The sequence below is a fragment of the Emys orbicularis genome, chromosome 3, assembly GCF_028017835.1.
Source record: "Emys orbicularis isolate rEmyOrb1 chromosome 3, rEmyOrb1.hap1, whole genome shotgun sequence".
In the NCBI taxonomy this organism is placed as follows: domain Eukaryota; kingdom Metazoa; phylum Chordata; order Testudines; family Emydidae; genus Emys; species Emys orbicularis.
This window is the reverse complement of record NC_088685.1, coordinates 1736562-1760914: the sequence shown is the minus strand read 5'-3', so window position 1 is coordinate 1760914 and position 24353 is coordinate 1736562. Positions and strand designations below refer to the sequence as shown.

At 65.1% G+C, this 24353-nt stretch overlaps 2 protein-coding genes across 2 annotated transcripts in view; both read left to right on the top strand.

Annotated features, from left to right (window-relative positions):
• MAPRE3 (microtubule associated protein RP/EB family member 3) overlaps nucleotides 1-7244 on the top strand; it is a 73300-nt gene extending 66056 nt beyond the window's left edge. The window contains exons 2-7 of the mRNA XM_065401345.1: nucleotides 51-178; nucleotides 1050-1195; nucleotides 3253-3454; nucleotides 5769-5923; nucleotides 6599-6751; nucleotides 7068-7244. Coding sequence (XP_065257417.1) covers nucleotides 58-178; nucleotides 1050-1195; nucleotides 3253-3454; nucleotides 5769-5923; nucleotides 6599-6751; nucleotides 7068-7136 — 846 coding nt within the window. The 5' untranslated portion in view covers nucleotides 51-57 and the 3' untranslated portion in view covers nucleotides 7137-7244. The remainder of the gene's footprint in view (nucleotides 1-50; nucleotides 179-1049; nucleotides 1196-3252; nucleotides 3455-5768; nucleotides 5924-6598; nucleotides 6752-7067) is intronic.
• A 13466-nt stretch (nucleotides 7245-20710) lies between these two features.
• OST4 (oligosaccharyltransferase complex subunit 4, non-catalytic) lies at nucleotides 20711-22937 on the top strand. The gene is made up of 3 exons (XM_065401847.1): nucleotides 20711-20795; nucleotides 21759-21888; nucleotides 22800-22937. Exons 1-2 carry the CDS (start codon nucleotides 20719-20721, stop codon nucleotides 21871-21873), a joined length of 192 nt encoding a protein of 63 aa, XP_065257919.1. The 5' UTR covers nucleotides 20711-20718; the 3' UTR covers nucleotides 21874-21888; nucleotides 22800-22937.
• The last annotated feature ends 1416 nt before the right edge of the window (nucleotides 22938-24353 follow it).

The window sequence follows — 24353 nt, the reverse complement described above, 5'->3', positions numbered from 1 at the left end:
AGGGGGCGGGTCGCTGAGCCGGCCGTGACCCGTCTCTCTCTGTGCACCAGCTGGGGCATGGCCGTCAATGTGTATTCCACATCCGTGACCAGCGAGAACCTGAGTCGCCATGACATGCTGGCCTGGGTCAACGACTCCCTGCACCTCAACTACACCAAGATCGAACAGCTCTGCTCAGGTAGGGGCGCCCGGGGGCCTGACCCGGACCGCTCTAGGGGCCAGGAGAGGAGGGGCCCAGCCGCTCGGCCCCGTCCAGCCAGCCCAGCCGGGGAGAGGTGCCCTCTGGGGTGGCTGAGTCCCCAACCCCTGCCCTGTCCCTGCCAAGGGCTGCAGGGCAAGGGGGGGCCCAGGGCCGGGATCCAGGGGCTGGGGGGGCATCGGCAGAGCTGGGCCGTTCCTGGCAGGTACCAGGTGCCCTGTGCCCGTGCTGCCTGCATAGGGTTGCCAGGTGTCCAGTTTTTGACCGGAACACCCAGTGAAAAAGGGACCCTGGCGGCTCCCGTTGGCACTGCCGACTGGGCTGTTAAAAGTCCGGGCAGCAGCACAGCCAGGACCCGGGACTAATGCAGGCTCCCTAGCTGCCCTGGCTCCACGCAGCTCCCGGAAGCAGCTGCCAGGTCCCTGCAGCCCCATGGCACATGGGTGGTCAGGGAGGCACCACACGCTGCCCCCGCCCCAAGTGCCGGCTCTGCAGCTCTCATTGGCTGGGAACTGCGACCAATGGGAGCTGCGGGGGCGGCGCCAGCGGGCAGGAGGGCAGTGCATGGCACCTCCCCAGCCGCCCATGTGCCTAGGGGCTGCAGGGACCTGGCAGCCACTTCCTGGGAGACGCGGTAAATGCCACTGGGACTCTGAACCCTCTCCTGCCCCCCAATCCCCAGCCCTGAGCCCCCTCCTGCACCCCAACCCCCTGCCCCAGCCCAGTGAAAGTGAGTGGGGGTGGGGGGAGGGAGGGGGAAGGAGTGAGCAGGGGCGGGGCCCCAGGGAAGGGGCGGGGCAGGGGGGTTTGGTATTGTGCAATTAGAAAGTTGGCAGCCCTGTGCCCGCAGGTGCTGCCTACTGCCAGTTCATGGACATGCTGTTCCCGGGCTGCGTGCACCTGCGGAAGGTGAAGTTCCAGGCCAAGCTGGAGCACGAATTCATCCACAACTTCAAGGTGCTGCAGGCCGCCTTCAAGAAGATGGGGGTGGACAAGGTGGGTCCCTGTCCCCCCATCCACCCTGGGGGTCGGCACCCGGGGGACCCAGCCGGCTGGACTGGCCTGAGGGCCTGGACTGCTCACCCTCTGCCCCAGTCACTTGGGTGCCATACGGCTTGGCGGGGGGGCTGGGCCCCCTCTCCTGACTGGCCTGCCAGGTGCTGAGCCGCGTGCCGGGGGTCAGTCGCCCCTGGAATGTGGGGACCCCGGTGTCAGAGATCGGGGGGTGGGGAGCCCAGCTGGAAGCCTGAGGCGAGTATGGACAAGGCAGAAGCACCAGCCTCCTCCCCCCCCCCCCCCCCCGTGACTACCAGCCTCCCCCCCATACCTGCCAGCCACCCCCGCCAGAACCCCTGTGCATGCCTGCCTGCCAGCCTCCCCGTGCCTGCCAGCCTCCGTCTGCCAGCCTCCCCGTGCCTGCCAGCCTCCCCGTGCCTGCCAGCCTCCCCGTGCCTGCCAGCCTCCGTCTGCCAGCCACCCCTTGTGCCCACCAGCACCCCGCGTGTGCCTGCCAGCCACCCTCTGCCAGCCTCCCCTGTGCCTGCCAGTCACCCCTTGTGCCCACCAGCACCCCGCGTGTGCCTGCCAGTCATCCTCTGCCAGCCTCCCCGTGCCTGCCAGCCTCCCCGTGCCTGCCAGCCACCCTCTGCCAGCCTCCCCGTGCCTGCCAGCCACCCCTTGTGCCCACCAGCACCCCCGTGTGTGCCTGCCAGCCTCCCTCTGCCAGCCTCCCCGTGCCTGCCAGCCACCCTCTGCCAGCCTCCCCGTGCCTGCCAGCCACCGCCTGCCAGCCTCCCTCTGCCAGCCTCCCCCGTACCTGCCAGCAACCCCCCGCCAGAACCCCTGTGCGTGCCTGCCTTCCAGCCACCCTCTGCCAGCCTCCCTGTGCCTGCCAGCCACTCCTTGTGCCCCGTGTGTGCCTGCCAGCCTTCCTCTGCCAGCTTCCCCGTGCCTGCCAGCCACCCCTTGTGCCCACCAGCACCCCGTGTGTGCCTGCCAGCCTCCCCCGTGCCTGCCAGCCTCCCCCGTGCCTGCCAGCCTCCCCCGTACCTGCCAGCCTCCCCCGTGCCTGCCAGTCACCCCTTGTGCTCACCAGCACCCCGTGTGTGCCTGCCAGCCTCCCCCATACCTGCCAGCCACCCTCTGCCAGCCTCCCCTGTGCCTGCCAGTCACCCTCTGCCAGCCTCCCCGTGCCTGCCAGCCACCGCCTGCCAGCCACCCTCTGCCAACCTCCCCTTGCCTGCCAGCCACCCCTTGTGCCCACCAGCACCCCCGTGTGTGCCTGCCAGCCACCCCTTGTGCCCACCAGCACCCCGTGTGTGCCTGCCAGCCTCCCCCGTGCCTGCCAGCCTCCCTCTGCCAGCTTCCCTGTACCTGCCAGCCACCCCTTGTGCCCACCAGCACCCCGTGTGTGCCTGCCAGCCTCCCCCGTACCTGCCAGCCACCCTCTGCCAGCCTCCCCGTACCTGCCAGCCACCCCTTGTGCCCACCAGCACCCCGTGTGTGCCTGCCAGTTTCCCTCTGCCAGCCACCCCCCCGCCAGAACCCCTGTGCGTGCCTGCCTGCCTTCCTCTGCCAGCCTCCCCATGCCTGCCAGTCACCCCTTGTGCCCACCAGCCTCGCTCTGTGCCAGCCAGGAGCCCCTCACACTTACCAGTCACCCCTCTGCCAAGAGCGCCGCATGCCCACCAACCACCCCCTGCAAGATTCCCCATGCCTGCCAGCACTTCCTCTGTGCTGCCAGCACCCCCCGCATGCCTGCCAGCCACCCCCTGCCAGCACCCCCTGTGCCCGCCAACGCCCCCACATTCCTGCCAGTACACCTCCCACGTGCCTGCCAGCACCCCCCGCCAGCACCCGCTGCCCCCACCAATGCTTTGGACTGACAGACGGGCCCAGGGAGCCGATAGGAATCGGCATTACTCCAAAGACTCTCAGCAGCCGTGGTTGTGGGCAAATGCCAGTTGACCTGCAGGAGCTGCCCTGGCACTGCCCCCGGGCGCGGTGGGGGAGCACGGGCCTGCCAGCCCCTCACGCACTGCCTGTCGTTCCAGATCATCGCGGTGGAGAAGCTGGTGAAAGGGAAGTTCCAGGATAACTTTGAGTTTATTCAGTGGTTTAAGAAATTCTTCGATGCCAACTACGACGGGAAGGACTACAACCCGCTGCTGGCGCGGCAAGGGCAGGAGGTGGCACCGTCTCCAAACCCAGGTGATCAGAACTTCAACAAACCCAAGAAACCCATTGGCACTGCAGGTAATGTCGCCGACCCCTGGAGGCAGCTGGCACCCCCGCCCCTGCGCCTGCAGGATCCCGACTCCGCCTGGGTCGCCCAGCTTGCTAGCATGGCCTTCGGCTGCCTGCCCCAGCCCCTGGTGCCAGTCGGGCCCTGCCCCTGGGTGGCGTGGTACTGCGTGCGTTGTGTTGTTGGCTTGGGAGTGCCCGACCACCGGTGCCAAGTAGGTTTGGAGGGGATGGGGCAGCGCTGGGAGTGGGGTGAGTGCTGAGCTGGGGCTGCCTCCGTGTTTGGCTCCCCAGTGCCCGCCGGCAGCCACGGGAGGACACGGTCCAGCTGTGCCCGGCCCCAGTGAAGGGATTGGCTGCCGAGCACGCTGGGACCCTGATCTGCTCCCTAGACCTGGCCTGGGTCCTGGCAGGCAGCCCTGGAGCGATTCTGCGCTGGGGGCTGCCTCGGCCCGGGGCGTGGGGTGCCCCATGGCAGGGCCCATTGCCCACGCGGGCGCTTCCTCTTCCCACAGGCCCCTCCCCAGCGCGATGCAGAGTCCCACCAGTTCCCTGCCTCCCTGCGTGGCACCTCCCCCAAGCACCCACCCTCCCTGAAGACCCTGCCCTGCCCACAGCAGCCCACGGCCCTGGCCTCCCACGCCAGCCTCCGGCCGTGGGTCAGCCTGGCCGCGGGCTAGGGCATGGCTGGCTCAGGCTGGCACTCAGACACAGAGGGTGTTCTCCTTTCCCTCTCCCGTCCCCATCTCAGTCCTGCCCAGCCTGGCTCTGGCTCCCCCGTGGGACCTGGCACACCCGTTGTGTCCCTGGCCTGGCCGGGCTGAGCGCTGGGGGCGGACACCTGCGGAGTGAGCCCGGCCCGGCTCGGAAGGGCAGGGCAGGGAGCAGCTGGGCGGGCACATGGCTGCGGCTCCTTTCAGCTCCTCCTGCTGCTTGGGGCCACGTGTCCCGTCAGGGCAGGGGGCGGCGAGGGGGGGCAGGGGGCAGTGAGGGGGGTGCAGGCGATGGGCAGGGGGCGGCGAGGGGGAGGCAAGGCGATGGGCTGGGGGCAGGGGGCGGCGAGGGGGGTGCAGGCGATGGGCTGGGGGCAGGGGGCAGCGAGGGGGAGGCAAGGCGATGGGCTGGGGGCAGGGGGCGGCGAGGGGGGTGCAGGCGATGGGCTGGGGGCAGGGGGCGGCGAGGGGGGTGCAGGCGATGGGCTGGGGGCAGGGGGCGGCGAGGGGGGTGCAGGCGATGGGCTGGGGGCAGGGGGCGGTGAGGGGGGTGCAGGCGATGGGCTGGGGGCAGGGGGCGGCGAGGGGGGAGCAGGCGATGGGCTGGAGGGCAGAGGGCTGGAAAACGGGGTGTGAGATGGGGGTTGGCAGTAAGGGGGGGCGGGACAGAGGTGGGGGGCAGTGATCGATTCGGTCAGCGAGGTGGGCAGGATTGGGGGGCCAGCGAGGGGATGGGTAACGAGCGGGCGGGAGGCCAGCGTGGGGGTGAGGGATGGGGCGGGGGGCCAGCGTGGGGGTGAGGGATGGGGCGTTCCTCCTGCTGCGGATCTGCCCCGCCCCGCCGCTGGCAGTGAGCACCGGCCTGGCAAAGGCCCTGCAGCGTTGCAGTGTCAGCGGCGGGGGGGGGGGGGCCTAGCGGAGGGGCACACCCTGGGGGGTCCCGTGGGGGGCTCAGCCGTGGGAAGCTGGGGAGAGGCAGAACCGCACCCGGCGCGGGGGGCAGAGACCCGCTGCCCAGGCTCTGGGGGCAGGCGGGTTCCCCAGAGCACAGCGAGTGGGGGCTGGCTTGAGGAGGGGCCTGCTGAGCTGGGGCAGGGTGGGGGGTGCAGCAGGGGAGGAGCCTGCTGAGCTCTGGGGGCCACGGGGGAGGCACCGAGCTGGGGCAGGTGCGTGGCTGTGCGTGGCACCTCCCCAGCATACGCCTGGCAGGGGGGAGCGCCAGTTCCAGGGGGCGACATCCGTACCCCGCTGCCCCCAGGGCCATGGGGCTGCCCCACAGGCATTCTCGTGCCCTGCCCTTCCCTGGCCCCCACAATTGCTAATGAACGGCCCCCCGCAGCCCGCACCACCATGGGGGAGACCTTGTTCTCCCATCTGGGGAAACTGAGGCAGGGAAGACCCAGGACTTTAGGGCGTGGAACCCAGTCCTGTGCTCTGAGCCTCTGCCACCCCCTGGCTAGCGCCTGCCTGACTCGCTGCCCCCGCGCCCCGCATGCCCGTGGCCCGCACCCCGCAGGGGAGGGCAGAGGCTCTGGGAGCAAGCTGTGCCTGGGGTGGGGGGGCCGCGCCGGGACCCGTGCTAACCTCTGGCTGTCTCGGGCGGCTCTCTCCAGCCCCCCAGAGAACCTCCCCCACAACCCCGAAGACGATGCCGGTGCCAACCCGAGTGACCAGCGTCATCCCCAGCAACATCACCCGGAAAAACCCGCCTGCTGCCCGCAATGGGGGCAGTGAGGCCGACACCCAGATCCTGGAGCTCAACCAGCAGGTGGGCAGGGGCGGGAGGGTGGGGCTGCTCCAGGGGCACAGACTCCAGTCCCACGGGGGGCGCTGGGGGGCCCAGGTGCCAGGTCCCACGAGGGGCACAGACACCAAGTCCCATAAGAGGTACTGGGGGGGGCACAGGCAACAGTCCCACAGGACGCTGGGGGGCACAGACGCCAGTCCCGCTGCGGGGGTCCAGGGGGGCACAGGCGCTGGGTCCGTGGGGCTCTGAGGGACACAGAAGCTGGGTCCCGCGGGGCGCTGGGGGGCACAGGCGCTGGGTCCCGCGGGGCGCTGGGGGGCACAGGCACCGGGTCCGTGGGGCGCTGGGGGGCACAGGCACCGGGTCCGCGGGGCACTGGGGGGCACAGGCACCGGGTCCATGGGGCGCTGGGAGGCACAGGCGCCAGGTCCCGCGGGGTGCTGGGGGGCACAGGCACCGGTCCGTGGGGCGCTGGGGGGCACAGGCACCAGGTCCGTGGGGCGCTGGGGGGCACAGGCGCCGGGTCCGTGGGGCGCTGGGGGGCACAGGCGCCGGGTCCGTGGGGCGCTGGGGGGCACAGGCACCGGGTCCATGGGGCTCTGAGGGACACAGGCACCGGGTCCGTGGGGCGCTAGGGGACACAGACGCTGGGTCCCGCCGGGCGCCGGTAACAGCCCCTCTCCCTGCCCTGCCCAGCTCCTGGACCTGAAGCTGACAGTGGACGGGCTGGAGAAGGAGCGCGATTTCTACTTCAGCAAACTGCGGGACATCGAGCTGATCTGCCAGGAGCACGAGAGCGAGAACAGCCCCGTCATCTCTGGCATCATCGGCATCCTGTATGCCACCGAGGTCAGTGCCCACCTGGGCGCCACGGCGCGGCGTCTCCCGCCGCTGAGCGTCTCTCGGCCCTGCCCCGGGCGGGGTCTGGGGCTCACACCCAGCTGGCGCCAGGGCAGAGCTTCGTGCCTGGCTCCATCCCCTTGTGCGGGTCTCTCCTCGGTGCCTGCCCGCCGGGCACTGAGCGCGGGTGGCTCCCGGGGAGGCCGGTCGGAGCCGTGCCCCTGGCGCTGGGAGTGGCTGGGGCTGAGTTCTCCTCCCTGGTGGGAATCTCTGCTGGGGGGTTCCGTGGCCCGGGCGGCTCACGCCGTCTCTGTGCCCCCCACAGGAAGGCTTTGCGCCTCCGGAGGATGAGGAGGTGGAGGACCAGCAGCCGGAGGACCAGGACGAATACTAGCTCTGAGCCCTCCTGCATCCCGTGACGCCGCCCGGCCATGCTCGTCCTGACATAGACACTGGAGGGTTTGTGGGTACAGCCGCGGCCTGCACTATCACACATTATAACAGTTTCAACCAACCAGCCCACCACCCCAGTGCTTTCTGTCCAGCCGCAGATCCTGGGACCCCACGGACTCCAACAAAGGCCTAGAGAGGAGAACCGACTTGTAAATACGCATGGGGCTGCCGGGGGGGGAAGGGCCCTGGCCCCCTGCCCCGGCTCTTCGGGCCCCTCACCATCCCTCCCCCTTATTTATTTCAGTTGTCACCTTTGGTGTGAGCGCTGCAGCCTTCCCCGGGAGGCTCCCGCCCCCGCGCCGCCCCGCCTGGCCCCTGTATTATAGCTACAGCCCGATCCCTTTGTATATTGCCCCGGGATGGAGTTGACTTGCACTTTGCCTGTTGTGGTCACGGGCACCCGGTTGTCATGGCCTGGGAAGCGTGCGGGCTCCAGGAGCGTCTTGCGCCGCATGAGGCTTGGCCTTGCCCCGGCCTCGCAGGCACTGGGACGTCGCGTTTATTTATTGGTCTCACTTCACGCAACGACTACACTGCAAATGGGGCTTTCCCGGCGCGCCGCCCCCTGCCTGCCATGCCCGGGGCAGGGGGAGGGGTGTCCACACTCTGCTGGGCTCCTTAGCCTGGGGGCTGGCAGGATCCCAGAGCAGGGATGCCCTGGGGGGAGCGGGAGCCCCCAGGCTCCACACTGAGATCTGGGAATGTTCTTTTTCCCCTTCTGGTCACCCACCAAGAGCCCCTCCCTGACTGCAGCGCAGGGCACTTGGCCTGCTGCTGGGGGTGCGGGCCCCGGGCCTGGAGGTTCAGTGCCCACCCCCCGTGGGTTCCAGCACCACCGCCGGGGAGTCCTGCCGTTTTGATGAGAATGCCACACAACCGCTGCTGCCTTGCCCGTCTCCCTGTTCGTATTGCCTGTCTGCCCGGTCGCCTGCTGTGCAAACCTGCATCTGTGTTACGTTGGATTTCAAATAAACTGGTGTGGTAAACGAGTGTCCGGGGGCATCTCTGGCTCGGCTGCCCGGGCTCCCCCAGGCCGGGGGATGGAGCACGGGGTTCTGCCGGGGCCCAGCTCCAAAGTGGGTGGGCGTCTCAGGAGGGCTGGGCCCTTTGGAGCTGCAGAGGGATGGGCACCTAATGCCCTGAGGTGGGGGCAGGGCCCCGCCATCACTGCACAGAGCGTGGCATCATGGCCAAAACTCAGGATTCCAGGGCAGAAGCAGGCGATTCCCATTGGCGCACCTCCCCAGCACCCTTCTTCCCTCCCTTGGCACCTCTTTGCTGGACCCTCGCTCAGGCTAGAGCCAGCCATGCGGGGCCCGTACAGGAAAGCCCCAGAGACCCACACTGCACCCCCCATCGCTCAGCTTCCTCCAGGAGCTCCCCCTACAACGTACCCGCTCAGCCCAAGAACCGGCTGCGGCCTGGTCAGACGGAGCTACAGTGTGAGAATCCCCCTCCCCCCGAGCTAACCCGCCCGGACCCCTGGTGTGTGGATCCAGCTCCGTCAGCAGACGTGTTCTGCCGCCGCTCGAGGGGGCGGAATGACAGCGCCGGACCCCCCGCCGTTGGTGCAGTCTGTGTCTGCGCTACAGTTCCTCTGGCACCCACAGTGCGGACACGGCCTGAGAACGGGGCTGAGGCTGTCTAGGCTAAACACCTAACTACAGCCGGTGCAGTAATTCCTGTGGTGGTGCATGTCCCCACTGCCCTCCTCACCTGGCGCCTTTCCACCCACCGCGGGCTGGGAGCCTAACCCTCCCGAGCGCCCCCCTTACCCTGCCTGCATCAGCTCCCCACCGCCACCAGCCTGGTGCCCCTCCAGCGCTGTCCTCTGGCCTATGCCAGCCTCCACGTCCCGACCAAGGGATATCCAGCCCCTGGGTGCCCACCAGAACCCAGCGCCGCCTTGCCCAGTTTTACCTCAGCCCACTGGGCCTGTGGCCACGCAGCACCAGGTCCATTAGAGACCCGCAAGAACAGCGAAACCAATGGGTGAGATGGGGCCAAACGGGTCCATGGCAAATAAACGATAACGCGTCCTAGGGCTGGACATCCCCGCTCTCCTGCAGGCTGGAGTACCCCATGGGCCAGAGTACCCCACGGGCCAGTGTACCCCACGGGCCAGAGTACCCCACAGGCCAGCGTACCCCACGGGCCGGAGTACCCCACAGGCCAGCGTACCCCGCGGGCCAGAGTATCCCACGGGCCAGCATACCCCGCGGGCCGGAGTACCCCATGGGCCAGCGTACCCCACAGGCCAGCATACCCCGCGGGCCAGAGTATCCCACGGGCCGGAGTACCCCACGGGTCAGTGTTCCCCACAGGCTGGAGTATCCCCTAAGGCTACCGTACCCCCGGACTGGCGTACCCCACAGGCTGTCCCTCTGATTGCAGCCACTTTGGGTGAGGTCCCGTCTCACAAGAGGGAGCCGCTGGCAGCTTGTGCTTATGGACTGAAGGGTGCCCGGGTTCCTCCTGCACCCCAAACATACCAGAAGACACCTTTGCTGTTCACCTCAAGCTAGCCCCGCCCCATTCCCGTTAGCTTCCTCCCGAGACCTCCGCCAGCTCTTCGCCACCAGTATTAACTGGGCCTCCATTGCCAAGCTCCCAACTCCTCCCACACACATCGAGCACAAAACGGGTCTCCCCGCCCGGCTGGGGGGACCATGCGAGAGCTGTTGTACTGCTCCGTAACTCCTGTCCCCCGCGCCATGCCTGAGCCCGGCAGGACCCCGGCTTTCAGCGGAGACCTCCCATGCCACACCGTGGTGAGTTCGAATGTAAATCCCCACCCGCGGGATCCCGGTCACCCTTATGGCCAGTTGGCATCAAGTGGTCCCTGGGTCGCAAACCCTCGTCTCCCCTCACTCTGTCTTGCCAGCCTGTCTACGCAGGGTGTTTGTCGCTGTCACTGCCGACGCAACACCCGACTCCCTTCCCCTGGGCGGGCTCCGGTGCCCGGCTACACAGCATCAGCCTTGCCCATGGGCACCAGCCGGGCTAGCGGGTGGCACCGTCCGCAGAGGTAAGCGCTCGTGTGCGGCTGTGCCAGTGAATCGCTCCTGTTACTGAGCCAGTTTCCTTTCGCACTCTCCTAGCGCGGCGCCAGGGGACCAGTGCCTGCTGCCTGGGCGTCCACAGCCCTCCGGTCGCTGCTGGCAGAGGAGTAACAGACTGGCTGGGGCCCTGCACTTCTTGTCCCGCTGGCACCAGTGCCCCAGCAGGGGCTGTGAGTCTGTTTGCAATGGGGCTGTGTTAGCGCCTTACTAACCTGTATGGCCAGGACGCCCCCTAGCTCCCGTTCAGTGCTGCTGGCTCTCAGGGTTTCTCTGACAGCCCCAGCTCCTGGAGTCCCGGGATTATCAGACTCGCCGCTGGCAGTCAAAGGAAAAGTGCATTTCTAGCCCGTCTGGCTGCAGGGAACAGCTGGAAAATGGGATCAGCAGGAAATCAACTGACAAGCCCAACTGTGATTGGCTTGAAAGTCAGAGAGTTTTAAATTTACTCTTTTTTTGAACCTTGGGGGTTGGCAACAGAGCACAGCTGTCCCTGGCCTGCCCTGCTCCTGGCCAGCCTCAGCCTCTGCCGAGCACACACTGGTCTGTCTCGCAGGGGGGTCCCCAGGGCAGGATGGGGCAGTGTCAGTGCCTGTCCTGTGACCCTGGCTGACTCCGCGCGGTGCAGCTTGGCTCCGAACTCTGACACCCTCACCTTGGCTTCCACACAGCGTGACCCACCAGCCCCCAGTGCCCCAAGCATTTCCTCTGCCGTACCCAGCCCCTCTCCCGTCAAAGCCTCGGGGCATTGGCTGCTCCACTAACGGGACTATCCACAGCACCTGGCTGGCTGGGTAATAAAACACCGAGCCCCCAAAGTGCCCCAAAGCAAAGGGGTTTTGCTACCAATGGTTACAAACAAACAGGTACAAATATGCTGTGAGGCTTGAACCAAATTTACAGACTAGAAGTGTTGCTTCAAAGTAGTTTGCTCACCCCAGTTTTCTTCCAGCATGGCTGACCCGGGCACAGCCAGGAGCTGGCTTTCTCTAGCTCTCCAGGGGACGGAGGCCAAAATGGCTTCATCACTCTACTTAGATCATGTACCTACACCCCACACTAACTCCTGACCAGCGTCACCCGTACCTACACCCCACGCTAACACTACTGACCAGCGTCACCCGTACCTACACCCCACGCTAACACTACTGACCAGTATCACCCATACGTACACCCCATGCTAACTCGCCTGACCAGCATCACCCATACCTACACCCCACACTAACACTACTGACCAGCATCACCTGTACCTACACCCCACGCTACTCCCCTGACCAGCGTCACCCGTACCTACACCCCACGCTAACACTACTGACCAGCATCACCTGTGCCTATACCCCACGCTAACTCCCCTGACCAGCGTCACCCGTACCTACACGCCACGCTAACTCCTGACCAGCGTCACCCGTACCTACACCCCACGCTAACTCCTGACCAGCATCACCCGTACCTACACCCCACGCTAACACTACTGACCAGCGTCACCCGTACCTACACCCCACGCTAACACTACTGACCAGTATCACCCATACGTACACCCCATGCTAACTCGCCTGACCAGCATCACCCATACCTACACCCCACACTAACACTACTGACCAGCATCACCTGTACCTACACCCCACGCTACTCCCCTGACCAGCGTCACCCGTACCTACACCCCACGCTAACACTACTGACCAGCATCACCTGTGCCTATACCCCACGCTAACTCCCCTGACCAGCGTCACCCGTACCTACATGCCACGCTAACTCCTGACCAGCGTCACCTGTACCTACACCCCACGCTAACTCCTGACCAGCGTCACCCGTACCTACACCCCACGCTACTCCCCTGACCAGCGTCACCTGTACCTACACCCCATGCTAACACTACTGACCAGCGGCACCCATACCTACACCCCACGCTAACTCGCCTGACCAGCATCACCCATACCTACACCCCACACTAACACTACTGACCAGCATCACCTGTACCTACACCCCACGCTACTCCCCTGACCAGCGTCACCCGTACCTACACCCCACGCTAACACTACTGACCAGCATCACCTGTGCCTATACCCCACGCTAACTCCCCTGACCAGCGTCACCCGTACCTACACGCCACGCTAACTCCTGACCAGCGTCACCTGTACCTACACCCCACGTTAACACTACTGACCAGCATCACCCGTACCTACACCCCACGCTAACACTACTGACCAGTGTCACCCGTACCTACACTCCACGCTAACTCTCCTAACCAGCGTCACCCGTACCTACAACCACGCTAACTCTCCTGACCAGCGTCACCTGTACCTACACCCCATGATAACTTGCTTAACCAGCGTCACTCACACATACACCCCGTGCTAACACTACTGACCAAAGTCACCCGTATCTACACGCATGCTAACACTACTGACCAGCGTCACCCGTACCTACACCCCACGCTAACTCTCCTGACCAGCGTCACCTGTACCTACACCCACACTAACTCTCCTGACCAGCGTCACCCGTACCGACATCCCACGCTAACACTACTGACCAGCGTCACCCGTACCTACACCCCATAACTCACTTGACCAGCGTCACTCACACATACACCCCGTTCTAATGCTACTGACCAGCGTCACCCGTACCTACACCCCATGATAACTCGCCTGACCAGTGTCACTTGCACAAACACCCTGTGCTAACCCTACTGCTCAGCATTACCCATACCTACACCCTGCCCTAACTCTACTGACCAGCATCACCCGCACATACACCCCACACTAACACATATGGGTAATGTGTATGTAACCTTCACAACACCTTTTAGATACAGGCTATGCCAGCGGTGCATTGGGTGCACTGAGAGGGTCAGGCCAGCTGAGGCTCACTGCTAGACACTGGGAGGCCCTTGCCCTCTGGCTGTGGGGTGCTCTTGGGGTCACAGGTTCCCGTTTGAGCTGCTCACTGGGGACGGGCTGGCTAAGGCTGTGCTGTCTCCCTTCCCTGGGTTGATCCTCCAAGTGGAAGGGCAGCAAATTCTGCCCCAGGGTTACGCTGCAGCAGACCCCTGCAAAGCTGGGGGGGGGGCAGGCTGGCTCTAGTGTCTATTGGGTAAAGTCTCTCCCCAGGGGCCTGGCTCGAGTCGGGTGCCTCCCATGCTGCTGGACCTTTTAGTGAGATGCCGCCCAGGAGCCTGGCGTCTGGGCCTGGCCTCGGGGCTGCTGGCTGAGCAGAGAACAGAGGCCGGGGGAGAGGGGGAGTGTCACCTCCAGGCTTGGTCACAAAGGCCTCACATTCCTGAACCCCTGTCCCCCACGGGCTGGAGCAGTCCAGGGTCACCATCGCCTGCCATCTCCCTCCCCGCCCCAGCCCCTCTGTGCTGGGCGCTCACATGCCAGCGCAGCCCCCACGGTGCACGGGCAGAACCAGGTGCCCTGCACCGACGAGGTGGCAGGGCCCCGCCTGGGCACTGCCCGAGGGCAGCTCAGGCATAAGGCAGCGCCTGAGTCTTGAGCCATCCACGCCGTGAACGGCCTCTCTCTCCGTCTCACGCCCACCCCTGGGGGGACGCCTCAAGTCCCACCAGCTTCACGGGTCCAGGATTGCAGCCCTACAACCACCCACTGACAGTCTGCCAACAACCAATCCCCTCCCGCGCCCAGCTGTTTCCATGGTAACAGACACAGCCATAGAAACAAACCCAGATCCCGTGGCAGAGAAATCCTGCAGCACAGACCCGGGCTGGGGGAGAGGTGGAGCTGGGCCCCTCGGGGGGAAGAGGTCAGGCCCCATGGCGATGTGCGCTGCACGGACAGGCCAGGGCACGGCGCGTGTAACACCCCCAGGAATTGAGTGAGGCTTTACAAGGGTGCCCATCACCATGGCGTCTGGGAGCCTTCCACCAAGAGGAAGACTGTTCCCGGCCAGTGTCGGGCGTAGGGAAGGAGGCAGCGAAGGAGAGCCCAGAGCAGGGCTCCAGACCAACCAGGGGCTGTCCCAGCCTGACCTCCACCGGCGGGCGAGGAAGTGCCCCACGCATGGGGATACGAAATGGGCATTCTGCTGCCTGACTGCTTCAACTGGAGGGGGGCAGGGGCCCCCTCCCCTGGCTAGGGAAGGGCGGGTATTTGGTGGTGCAGGACAGGTACTGCCGAAGGCATTGGGCTGGGGTCCCTTCTCCCCTGCGGGCCATCATGCAGGGTAAGCAGCTGAGTGCCCGGGGCCTAAGGGATGATACGGAGCCCAGTAGAATATCCGGGTCCCAGCTCCAGCAGCCACGGCCAGACAGACCCTCCTCCCCAGGAGCCCTGGCCTGTCTAGCAGCCACACGGATGGGGAGGATAGGGGTTGCCAACTCTTCTGGGGTTGCCGGGAGTCTCCCGGAATCGGGCTCTATCTCTCGGAGGCGACTGAAGCCAAACCGGGAGATTTTAGGCGCTAAAACGCCAGTGGCACAGTGGGGCCCTGGCCCCGTGCCACTCCCGGAAGCAGCCAGCACGTCCCTGCAGCCCGGTGGGGGGGGGGGGGGAGGGGGAGGAAGGGAAATGGGGGTCTCTGCGCGCTGCCCCAAGTGCCTACTTTGCAGCTCCCATTGGCTGAGACCTGTGGCCAATGGGAGCTGCGGGGGCAGAGCACACGGAGCCCCCTGCCCTCCCCCCGAGGCTGTGGGGACGTACCAGCCACTTCCAGGAGCAGCGCGCAGAGCCTCCTGGCCTTGCTTACCTCGGGCGGCTCCCGGACGGCGGTGCAGCGGGGCTAAGACAGGCTCCGCCCCCGTAGCTCCCATTGACCGCAGTTCCCAGCCAATGGGAATTGTGGAGTCGGTGCTCGGGGGCGCAGGCAGCAAATGGAGATCCCTGCCCCCCCCAGGGGCCACAGGGACGTGCCGGCCGCTTGGAAGCAGCGCAGGCCAGGGCAGGCAGGGAGCCTGCCTTAGCTCCGCTGTGCTGCCGACCAGGAGCCGCCGGAGGTAACTGCCTCCAGGCCAGAGCCCGCACTCCTCACCCCCTCCCGTACCCCAACACCCTGCCGCATCCTGGAGCCCCCTCCTGTGCCCAAACTCCCGCCCAGAGCCTGCACTCCTCACTCCCCAATCCCCTGCCACAGCCTGGAGCCCCCTCCTGCACCCCACTCTCCCACCCCAAGCTCAGCCTGGAGCTCCCTCCCGCACTCCAAACGCCTTGGCCCCAGCCCAGAGCCCGCATCCCAACCCCCTGCCCCAGCCGGGTGAAAGTGAGTGAGGGTGGGGGAGAGCAAGTGACGGGCGGGGGATGGAGTGAGCGGAGTGGGGACTCAGGGATGGGACATGGCAAAGGTTTTAGGTTTGTGTGATTAGACAGTTGGCAACTCTAGGGGAGGTGGGGAAGTCAGTGCTGGTTTTTAGACTTTGGCAAGACTCCCGGGCTGCCCTGCAGGGCCAAAGGGCTTTTCACGCCTCCCTCTAGAAAACAATCAGCCCTAAGCTGGCCACACAGCCATGGCCCTTCCCCTGCGAGAGGCGCCAGCTGACAGCAGGCCCCAGAGTTCTTGGGGTCTAAGCCCATGTCATGTCCCTCTCTGTGGGCCTGTTTCCTCACCTGCCGCGTGTCCCAGGCACTGTGAGACTCGGGTCAGAGTTGTGTTAGTGACATACACGAGCCTGCACTCAGCCATCGCACTACCGCAGCTCTGCCGCCCCCAGCCCTGCTGCCGCTGGGCTGACGGATGAATGCTCCCGGCGCCCGGGCTCGCACCGCTCAGCGGGCTGGGGGACCTGCAGCGACAGACCCCCCTGGCTGGCGCTGTGTGGAGCGCCCACAGTACCGCCCTACGGCTCCGTGGCTCTGCTGTGGGAGTGCCCACTGCGGTACCCCAGTGACGGGGCAGGGAGACGCCATCACTGCCTGCGTCCCATAGCGCCAGGACTGGCGCCCAGCAATCAGCCCCACTCTCTCGCTGAGCTGTGCGGCCTGGGGAATCCCGGCCTTTGCCCCGTACAGTGCAAGCAGGGAAGCAGGACGTCCCCATGTGGGGGGGACGCGCCCCATGGATGCGCTAATCACATTCAAGTCCGTCCCGCCGGAAGTGAAAAGGCCCAGAGTAGACGCCCCCCGTACTGGCGTGGTGAGGTGCGTGGCCGGCGGCATCTTGCCCCCGTCAAAGCGCTCAGAGTCGTGGGGACGCGCAATCGCCAGGGCTGGCAGCGGCAGGTTTGCTGAGGTGCCTGAAAGCTGGGGTGGGCCCTGCTGAAGGGACGATCACTCCTTTAGGGTACGTCCCAAAGCCGTGTAAGAACGAGGTCCCAGGATGGGAGCATGGGCAAGCGCCTGCTCTCCCTGCGACAGAGCACTGCAACGCTTGGCTGGGGGCTGAGGCTCGTGTGCTTGGCCTCGGCAGACTGGCTGCATTGCACTCAGCGGCAGAGTGGAGCAGGGCCTCAGGGAATCCATTGTGAAGCACTTGGAGGAGAGGAAGGTGACCGGGAACAGTCAACATGGATTCACCAAGGGCAAGTCATGCCTGACTAACCTAATTGCCTTCTATGAGGAGATAACTGACTCTGTGGATGAGGGGAAAGCGGTGGACGTGATATATCTTGACTTTAGCAAAGCTTTTGATACGGTCTCCCACAGTATTCTTGCCGGCAAGTTAAAGAAGTATGGGCTGGATGAATGGACTATAAGGTGGATAGAAAGCTGGCTAGATCAGTGGTTCTCAAACTAGGCCCGCCGCTTGTTCAGGGAAAGCCCCTGGCGGGCCGGGCTGGTTTGTTTACCTGCCGTGTCCGCAGGTTCGGCCAATCACAGCTCCCAGTGGCCGCGGTTCGCCGCTCCGGGCCAATGGGAGCGGCAGGAAGCGGCGCGGGCCGAGGGACGTACTGGCCGCTGCTTCCTGCAGCAGCCCTAGTTTGAGAACCACTGAGCTAGATCGTCGGGCTCAATGGGTAGTGATCAACGGCTCCATGTCTAGTTGGCAGCCGGTATCAAGCGGAGTGCCCCAAGGGTCGGTCCTGGGGACGGTTTTGTTCAACATCTTCATTAATGATCTGGACGATGGGATGGATTGCACCCTCAGCAAGTTCGGGGATGACACTAAGCTGGGGGGAGAGGTAGATACGCTGGAAGGTAGGGATAGGGTCCAGAGTGACCTAGACAAATTAGAGGATTGGGCCAAAAGAAACCTGATGAGGTTCAACAAGGACAAGTGCAGAGTCCTGCACTTAGGACGGAAGAATCCCATGCACTGCTACAGACTAGGGACCGACTGGCTAAGCAGCAGTTCTGCAGAAAAGGACCTAGGGGTTACAGTGGACGAGAAGCTGGATATGAGTCGACAGTGTGCCCTTGTTGCCAAGCAGGCTAACGGCATATTGGGCTGCATTAGTAGGGGCATTGCCAGCAGATGGAGGGAGGTGATCATTCCCCTCTATTCGGCACTGGTGAGGCCACATCTGGAGTACTGTGTCCAGTTTTGGGCCTCCCATTACAGAAAGGATGTGGACAAATTGGAGAGTCCAAAGAGGATGGAGCTCAGCTGTTCTCAGTGGTACCTGATGACAGAACAAGGAGCAATGGTCTCCAGTTGCAGTGGGGGAGGTGTAGGTTGGATATTAGGAAACACTATTTCACTAGGAGGGTGGTGAAGCACTGGAATGGGTTCCCTAGGGAGGTGGTGGAATCTCCTTCCTTGGAGGTTTTTAAGGTCAGGCTTGACAAAGCCCTGGCTGGGATGATTTAGTTGGGAATTGGTCCTGCTTTGAGCAGGGGGTTGGAATAGATACCTCCTGACGTCCCTTCCAACCTGAGATTCTATGAGTCTATGACACTGGGACGCCAGGGCACTCCCTGAAATGAGAGCCCAGGACACCGCTTGTCACAGCACCACTCTGGTTCCTCACTGTGCGTATCGCCTCCGTGCCAGGAGCTGGGGCACAAGGCTCAAAGAAACAGGACTGCAGTGGTGATCCCCACTGAGTTAATACCCTGACCCACAGCTGCACTGGGAGGGGCTGGAGACAGACCAGGCGTTCCAGCCAAGGGCCCTCAGCCCTGGAGTTTGCTTCTCTTCCCACCTCCATTAGCAAGAGCGAGGGTTTGTTGACCTGCAGGTCCCAGCGCAAAGCCCAGCTGCCCTCTGGTTTTCTAGAGGGTGGGCTAAGTCATTGGGAGGAGGGGAAAAGACCTGCGGGAGCCTATGATGAGCGTTTGTGTGCATGCCTAGAGCACACGCAGGCTGGGCACATGCATATCAACTGTACTGAACTTGCGAAGCCAGTGCCTGAGCTGGGGACATAGCCTGTCACAGAGTCAGGTCCTCATGGTCAGGGGCGGCTCTAGGCACCAGCAAAGCAAGCACGTGCTTGGGGCAGCCCATTTGCAGGGGCGGCAGGGATCCAGCCTGGGAGCTGAGAACCAACAGGGGGCCCTGGGAGCTGTAGTTCCTTGGTTAGCTCCCTGCCTATAGAGCCAGCCCTGGAGCAGGGAAAGAACTACATTTCCCAGCATTCCCTTGGCCACTACCAACAGGAAAGAGGGGGAGGGAGGGAGGAAGCTGAGACCTCACGCTGCAGCCTGCTATGAATGGAGAGCTGCGCTGTGGGTAGGGATACCATATTTTAACACTCAAAAAATAGGACACTCCACGGGGAGGGAGGGTAGCCCCACCCTGCCACCATCCACTCCCTCCGACTGCCCCCCACAGAAACCCCAACCCATCCAACCCCCCCTGCTCCCTGTCCCCTGATCACCCCCTCCCGGGACCCCTGCCCCAACTGCCCCCCAGGGCCCCACCCCCTATCTAAGCCCCACTGATCCTTGTCCCCTGATTGCCCCCTCCTGAGATCCCACCCCCTATCTAAGCCCCACTGATCCTTGTCCCCAACTGCCCCCTCCTGAGACCCCCCCAACTTCCCCCCTAGGACCCCACCCCCTACCTGTCCCCTGACAAACCCCTGGGACTCCCATGCCTATCCCCCGACTGCCCCCCCAAACCTCCGCCCCATCCAACCCCCCCTGCTCCCTGTCCCTTGACTGCCCCCCTGGAACCTCCTACCCCTTCTCCAACCCCCCAGCCCCCTTACCGTGCCACTCAGACCAGCGTGTCTGGCTTCGCGCAGCGCCAGACACGCTGCTGCATACATGCTGCCGTGCTCCCCTGCGGAGCCACAGGTCCCCCCCAACCCCTCCCAGCACCTGCCTTCCAGATTTGAACACCTCAACATTCAGGAGTGCTCAAGCCCAGTTTGGGCGGCTGTTACTTCATTTCTCCCAAATCAAATATACTGATCCACTGTAACTTGCTATAGAAAAAGTAGGATAAAATTGAGCAAGAAATGCTTCCCAGTGGTTATTAGGACTGGAATTGCTATTTTCAACAGCCATTGCCTTTTGTTTGTTTGTTTGTTTGTTTGTTTAAAAGGAAGACAGTGATATTGCATTGGCAAATTCCCCATAGAAAGAAAGAGTGGAACAAAAGAATAATAAAGGCACCTCAACTTTTCCTCATTTATGTAGGACAGTCTTATAATATGCATCCAGATATCCTCCAGTCACACAAGCTGAAAATTGTTCCACTTTACTGCAGTTCTGTAACCACATGGGAACCAATCCTGTCTGTGTTCTGTGCACATCCAAAAGCCCCTCGCAGCCCAACCCCCTCATCCCCCCAAACCCCTCCCACCCCAAACCCCTCATCCCCCCGAGCCCCTCCCACCCCAAACCCCTCATCCCCCCAAACCCCTCCCACCCCAAACCCCTCATGCCCGGCCCTGAGCCCCTCCCACCCCAACCCCTCATCCCCCTGAGCCCCTCCCACCCCAAACCCCTCATCCCCCCAAACCCCTCCCACCCCAAACCCCTCATCCCCCCGAGCCCCTCCCACCCCAAACCCCTCATCCCCCCGAGCCCCTCCCACCCCAAACCCCTCATCCCCCTGAGCCCCTCCCACCCCCACCCCTCATCCCCCCAAACCCCTCCCACCCCAAACCCCTCATGCCCGGCCCTGAGCCCCTCCCACCCCAACCCCTCATCCCCCCAAGCCCCTCCCACCCCAAACCCCTCATCCCCGGCCCTGAGCCCCTCCCACCCCAACCCCTCATCCCCCCAAGCCCCTCCCACCCCAAACCCCTCATCCCCCCGAGCCCCTCCCACCCCAAACCCCTCATCCCCGGCCCTGAGCCCCTCGCAGCCCAACCCCTCATCCCCCCAAGCCCCTCCCACCCCAAACCCCTCATCCCCCCGAGCCCCTCCCACCCCAAACCCCTCATCCCCGGCCCTGAGCCCCGCCCACCCCCGCCCCGGCGGCACAGGGGGCGCTCGGACAGTCCCGGTTCCCATGTAAACGGTCTCGGCTCGCGGGGCGGGCGCGGGACTTGCTCGGTTCTGGCCCCGCCCATAATGACAGACACGGGGGGGCAGGTCGGGGGGAGCCGCTGCCTAGGCCCCTCCCCCGCCCCAGGGGGCGCTGCGCCTCGGGAGCCTCCCGCGGACAGAGCGTCCCCGCCCCACAATGCACCGCGCCGCGGCCGGAAGTCGGGCAGCCGCTGGCGAGACGTGTCCGGGGAGCCTCAGAGCCGCTACCTCCGCGTGAGTGGGGCGGGGCCACCCCGGGCCCCCATCCCCGGGACACCCCCGGCCCCTCCCCCCTCCGTCCCGGGACCACCCCCTCTCACCGCGGGATCCCTCCGGCCCCTCCCCCCCACCGCGGGACCCTTCTCAGCCCCGAATCCCCCCCTCTTCCCCCTCCAAGACCCCCCCATCCCTGGGGACCCCCCGGCCCCTCCCCCCTCCGTCCCGGGACCCCCCGGCCCCTCCCCTCTCCATCCCTGGGGACCCCCCGGCCCCTCCCCCCTCCATCCCCGGGGCCCCCCCTCTCACCGAGGGACCCCCCCGGCCCCTCCCCCCTCCATCCCCGGGACACCCCCGGCCCCTCCCCCCTCCGTCCCGGGACCCCTCGCCCCCCCATCCCCGGCCCCTCCCCCCCACCGCGGGACCCCTCTCAGCCCCGAATCCCCTCCTCTTCCCCCTCCAAGACCCCCCCCCATCCCTGGGGACCCCCCGGGACCCCCCCGGCCCCTCCCCTCTCCATCCCCGGGGCCCCCCCTCTCACCGCGGGACCCCCCCGGCCCCTCCCCCCCGGGGCCCCCCCTCCCACCGCGGGATCCCTCCGGCCCTTCCCCCCCATCCCCGGCCTCTCCCCCCTCCGTCCCGGGACCCCCCCTCTCACTGCGGGACACCCCCGGCCCCTCCCCCCCGGGACCCCCCCTCCTACCGCGGGATCCCTCCGGCCCTTCCCCCCCATCCCCGGGCCCCCCCGCCCCCCCCATCCCCGGGACACTCCCGGCCCCTCCCCCCCATCCCCAGGACCCCTATCAGCCCCGGGACCCCCTGGCTCCTCCCCTCTCAGCCCCGGATCCCCCCGCCCCCCCATCCCCGGGACACCCCGGCCCCTCCCCCCTCCGTCCCGGGACCCCTCGCCCCCCCATCCCCGGACCCCCCCTCCCAGCCGGGTCCCTCCCTGCCCCCGCTGACCCGTCCCGCTCTCCGCAGGATGATCACCGACGTGCAGCTCGCCATCTTCGCCAACATGCTGGGCGTGTCGCTCTTCCTGCTCGTGGTGCTCTACCACTACGTGGCTGTCAACAACCCCAAGAAGCAGGAGTGAGGGGCCGCCCCGCAGGTAACGCCCGGCCCGCAGCCCCCGCGGCTTTGGCACCTGGGCCCCGCAGCCCCTGGGAGACAGTGGCTGGGCGCTCGGAGCTGGCGTCTTGGCCCCCATTGGCACAGACACCGCTGGGCACTGGCTGGGTGCTCGGGAGTGGGGTCTTGGCCCCCATTGGCACAGACACCGCTGGGCACTGGCTGGGCGCTCGGAGCTGGGGTCTTGGCCCCCATTGGCACAGACACCGCTGGGCACTGGCTGGGCGCTCGGAGCTGGCGTCTTGGCCCCCATTGGCACAGACACCGCTGGGCACTCGGAGCTGGCGTCTTGGCCCCCATTGGCACAGACACCGCTGGGCACTCGGAGCTGGCGTCTTGGCCCCCATTGGCACAGACACCGCTGGGCACTGGCTGGGCGCTCGGAGCTGGCGTCTTGGCCCCCATTGGCACAGACACCGCTGGGCACTGGCTGGGCGCTCGGAGGTGGGGTCTTGGCCCCCATTGGCACAGACACCGCTGGGCACTGGCTGGGCGCTCGGAGGTGGGGTCTTGGCCTCCATTGGCACAGACACCGCTGGGCGCTCGGAGCTGGGGTGGGGTCTCAGTCCCTCGTGACACAGACACCGCGTGGTTGGTGAAGTCTCCCCGTGAGCATCGTGGTCTCTGGGTGGGCTGGCTCATGTACAGAAGTGAGCAAGATGCCCCTTCCCCTAGCTGGCCAGTGGGTCTGGCTGTAGCTGGTTTCCCTGGCAGCACGTTCTGGCCTGTGAGCTGCAGGGCCTGCCCAGGGGCCATTCAGATGCAGCGGTCGAGCCGCATAAGGGGGCGGGGGAGGCTGCAGGTGGGGACTGGTCCCCTTGGCATTAGCGCCGGCTCCCCTCCCAACTCGCCCTTGTCCCCTGAGCTGTTTGTCCTTGTTTGCCCTGACAGAGCCCTGAGCACGGCCTGCCATGGCCAGAAGCAGAGCTGACAGCCGCGCCAGGCCCCGCAGTGTGGCTTCACAGCGCACCCCACCGTAGCTTTGTGCAGACAAACCCACTGGACACAAATAAATGGCTGGAACCTCCCGTGTGCGGGTGCCTCGGTGTCACTCCGGTGCCAGCAAAGCCCTACCTGTGGGGCGGAGAGCATGCTGCTCGGGCTGCTAGGAGAGGAGGAGCCCTTCCGCTGGGGGCCCAGGTTAGACTCCTGCTCCAATCACAACAAGGGGTGGGACAGGGAAGCCATTGGCCCCACCCCGGGGAAGAGGCAGGTGTTTGAGGAAGGTCTCCCGGTGACTTGCACCAGGTAACTCCCCAGGCCAGAAGGGACCACAGTGATCATCTGCTCTGACCCCTGCCTAGCACGGCCCCCCAATAATTATCCAGAGCAGAGCTGGTAGATGGAGCATCTCCCACAGCCGCAGGGGATTCTTCCAGCGGATAATTACCCTCCCTGTTAATAATTAACACCTGATTTCCAGTCGGAAGCTGCCTAGCTTCAACTGCCAGCGACTGCCTGGTGTTAGCCCTTCCTCTGAGAACTGGCTCCTCAGACTATCAGAGGTACTTACAGCCTGGGAGCCCTTAAATCTCTTTAGGGGGCTAATGCGACTCGGGGAGCTCAATCTGTCACTGTAAGGCGTTTGCTAACCCGTTAATCATTCTCATGGCTCTTCTCTGCCCCCTCGCCAATTTACCAGCATCCTTCTTGCATTGTGACCATCAGAACCAGACCCAGGATCCCAGCAGAGGAAATACAGAAGGAAAATAACCTCTCGCTTCCTACTCAAGATGCCCCTGTTCATGGCCCCCAGGGCTGCACTGGCAGCTCAGGTTCAGTCCCCCGCAGTCTCTCGCTCACTGCTGCCACTCTCTGTGGGCTGGGGCTGAGCGGGTGTTAAGCCTCAGAGCTGTGTGTATGCGATTCCTGCCTGGTCCCATGGGCGAGGGGGGGCTCGCACAGAGCTTCCTGCAGCCTTTGCCAGCTGAAAACTAGTGTTATCCACAGCCCAGGGCCCCGCTGTGCTGTACAAGCCCCCGCAGACTCCCTGCTGGGAAGGGTCCCTGACAGTCTGGGCTCCCGTCCTGCTCCCCAGCTGGGCAGAGCTTGGCCGGCTGGCAGCCAGGAAGCTGCCTGCCCCGGCAGAGGCTCTGAGGGAAGTGGTGGCTCCTGCCAGCCGGGCGGTGCTGATGGTTGTATTGTGGGCAGAGCATGCAGGCTGCATTAACCCCTTCTCCTCCAAGGAGGCAAAGCTGGCCCTTGGCTCTCTTGCCCTTCCTCCATCAGTCCAGCCTTGTCTTTAGGCCTCCCCAGTCGCTGCTGAGCAGCCTGCCATCCTGTACCGGCAGCCCTCTCGCTGCTGCTCTGGGCGTGGCAGGCTCCTGGCCCAGTTTAGAGGCCTGCCCCAGACTACAGAGCTCGGGACATTTCTTCCAAACAAACTTTAATAGAAACACGTTACAAGACAAACCCTATCTCATAAAAATAGCTTCAAACCCATGA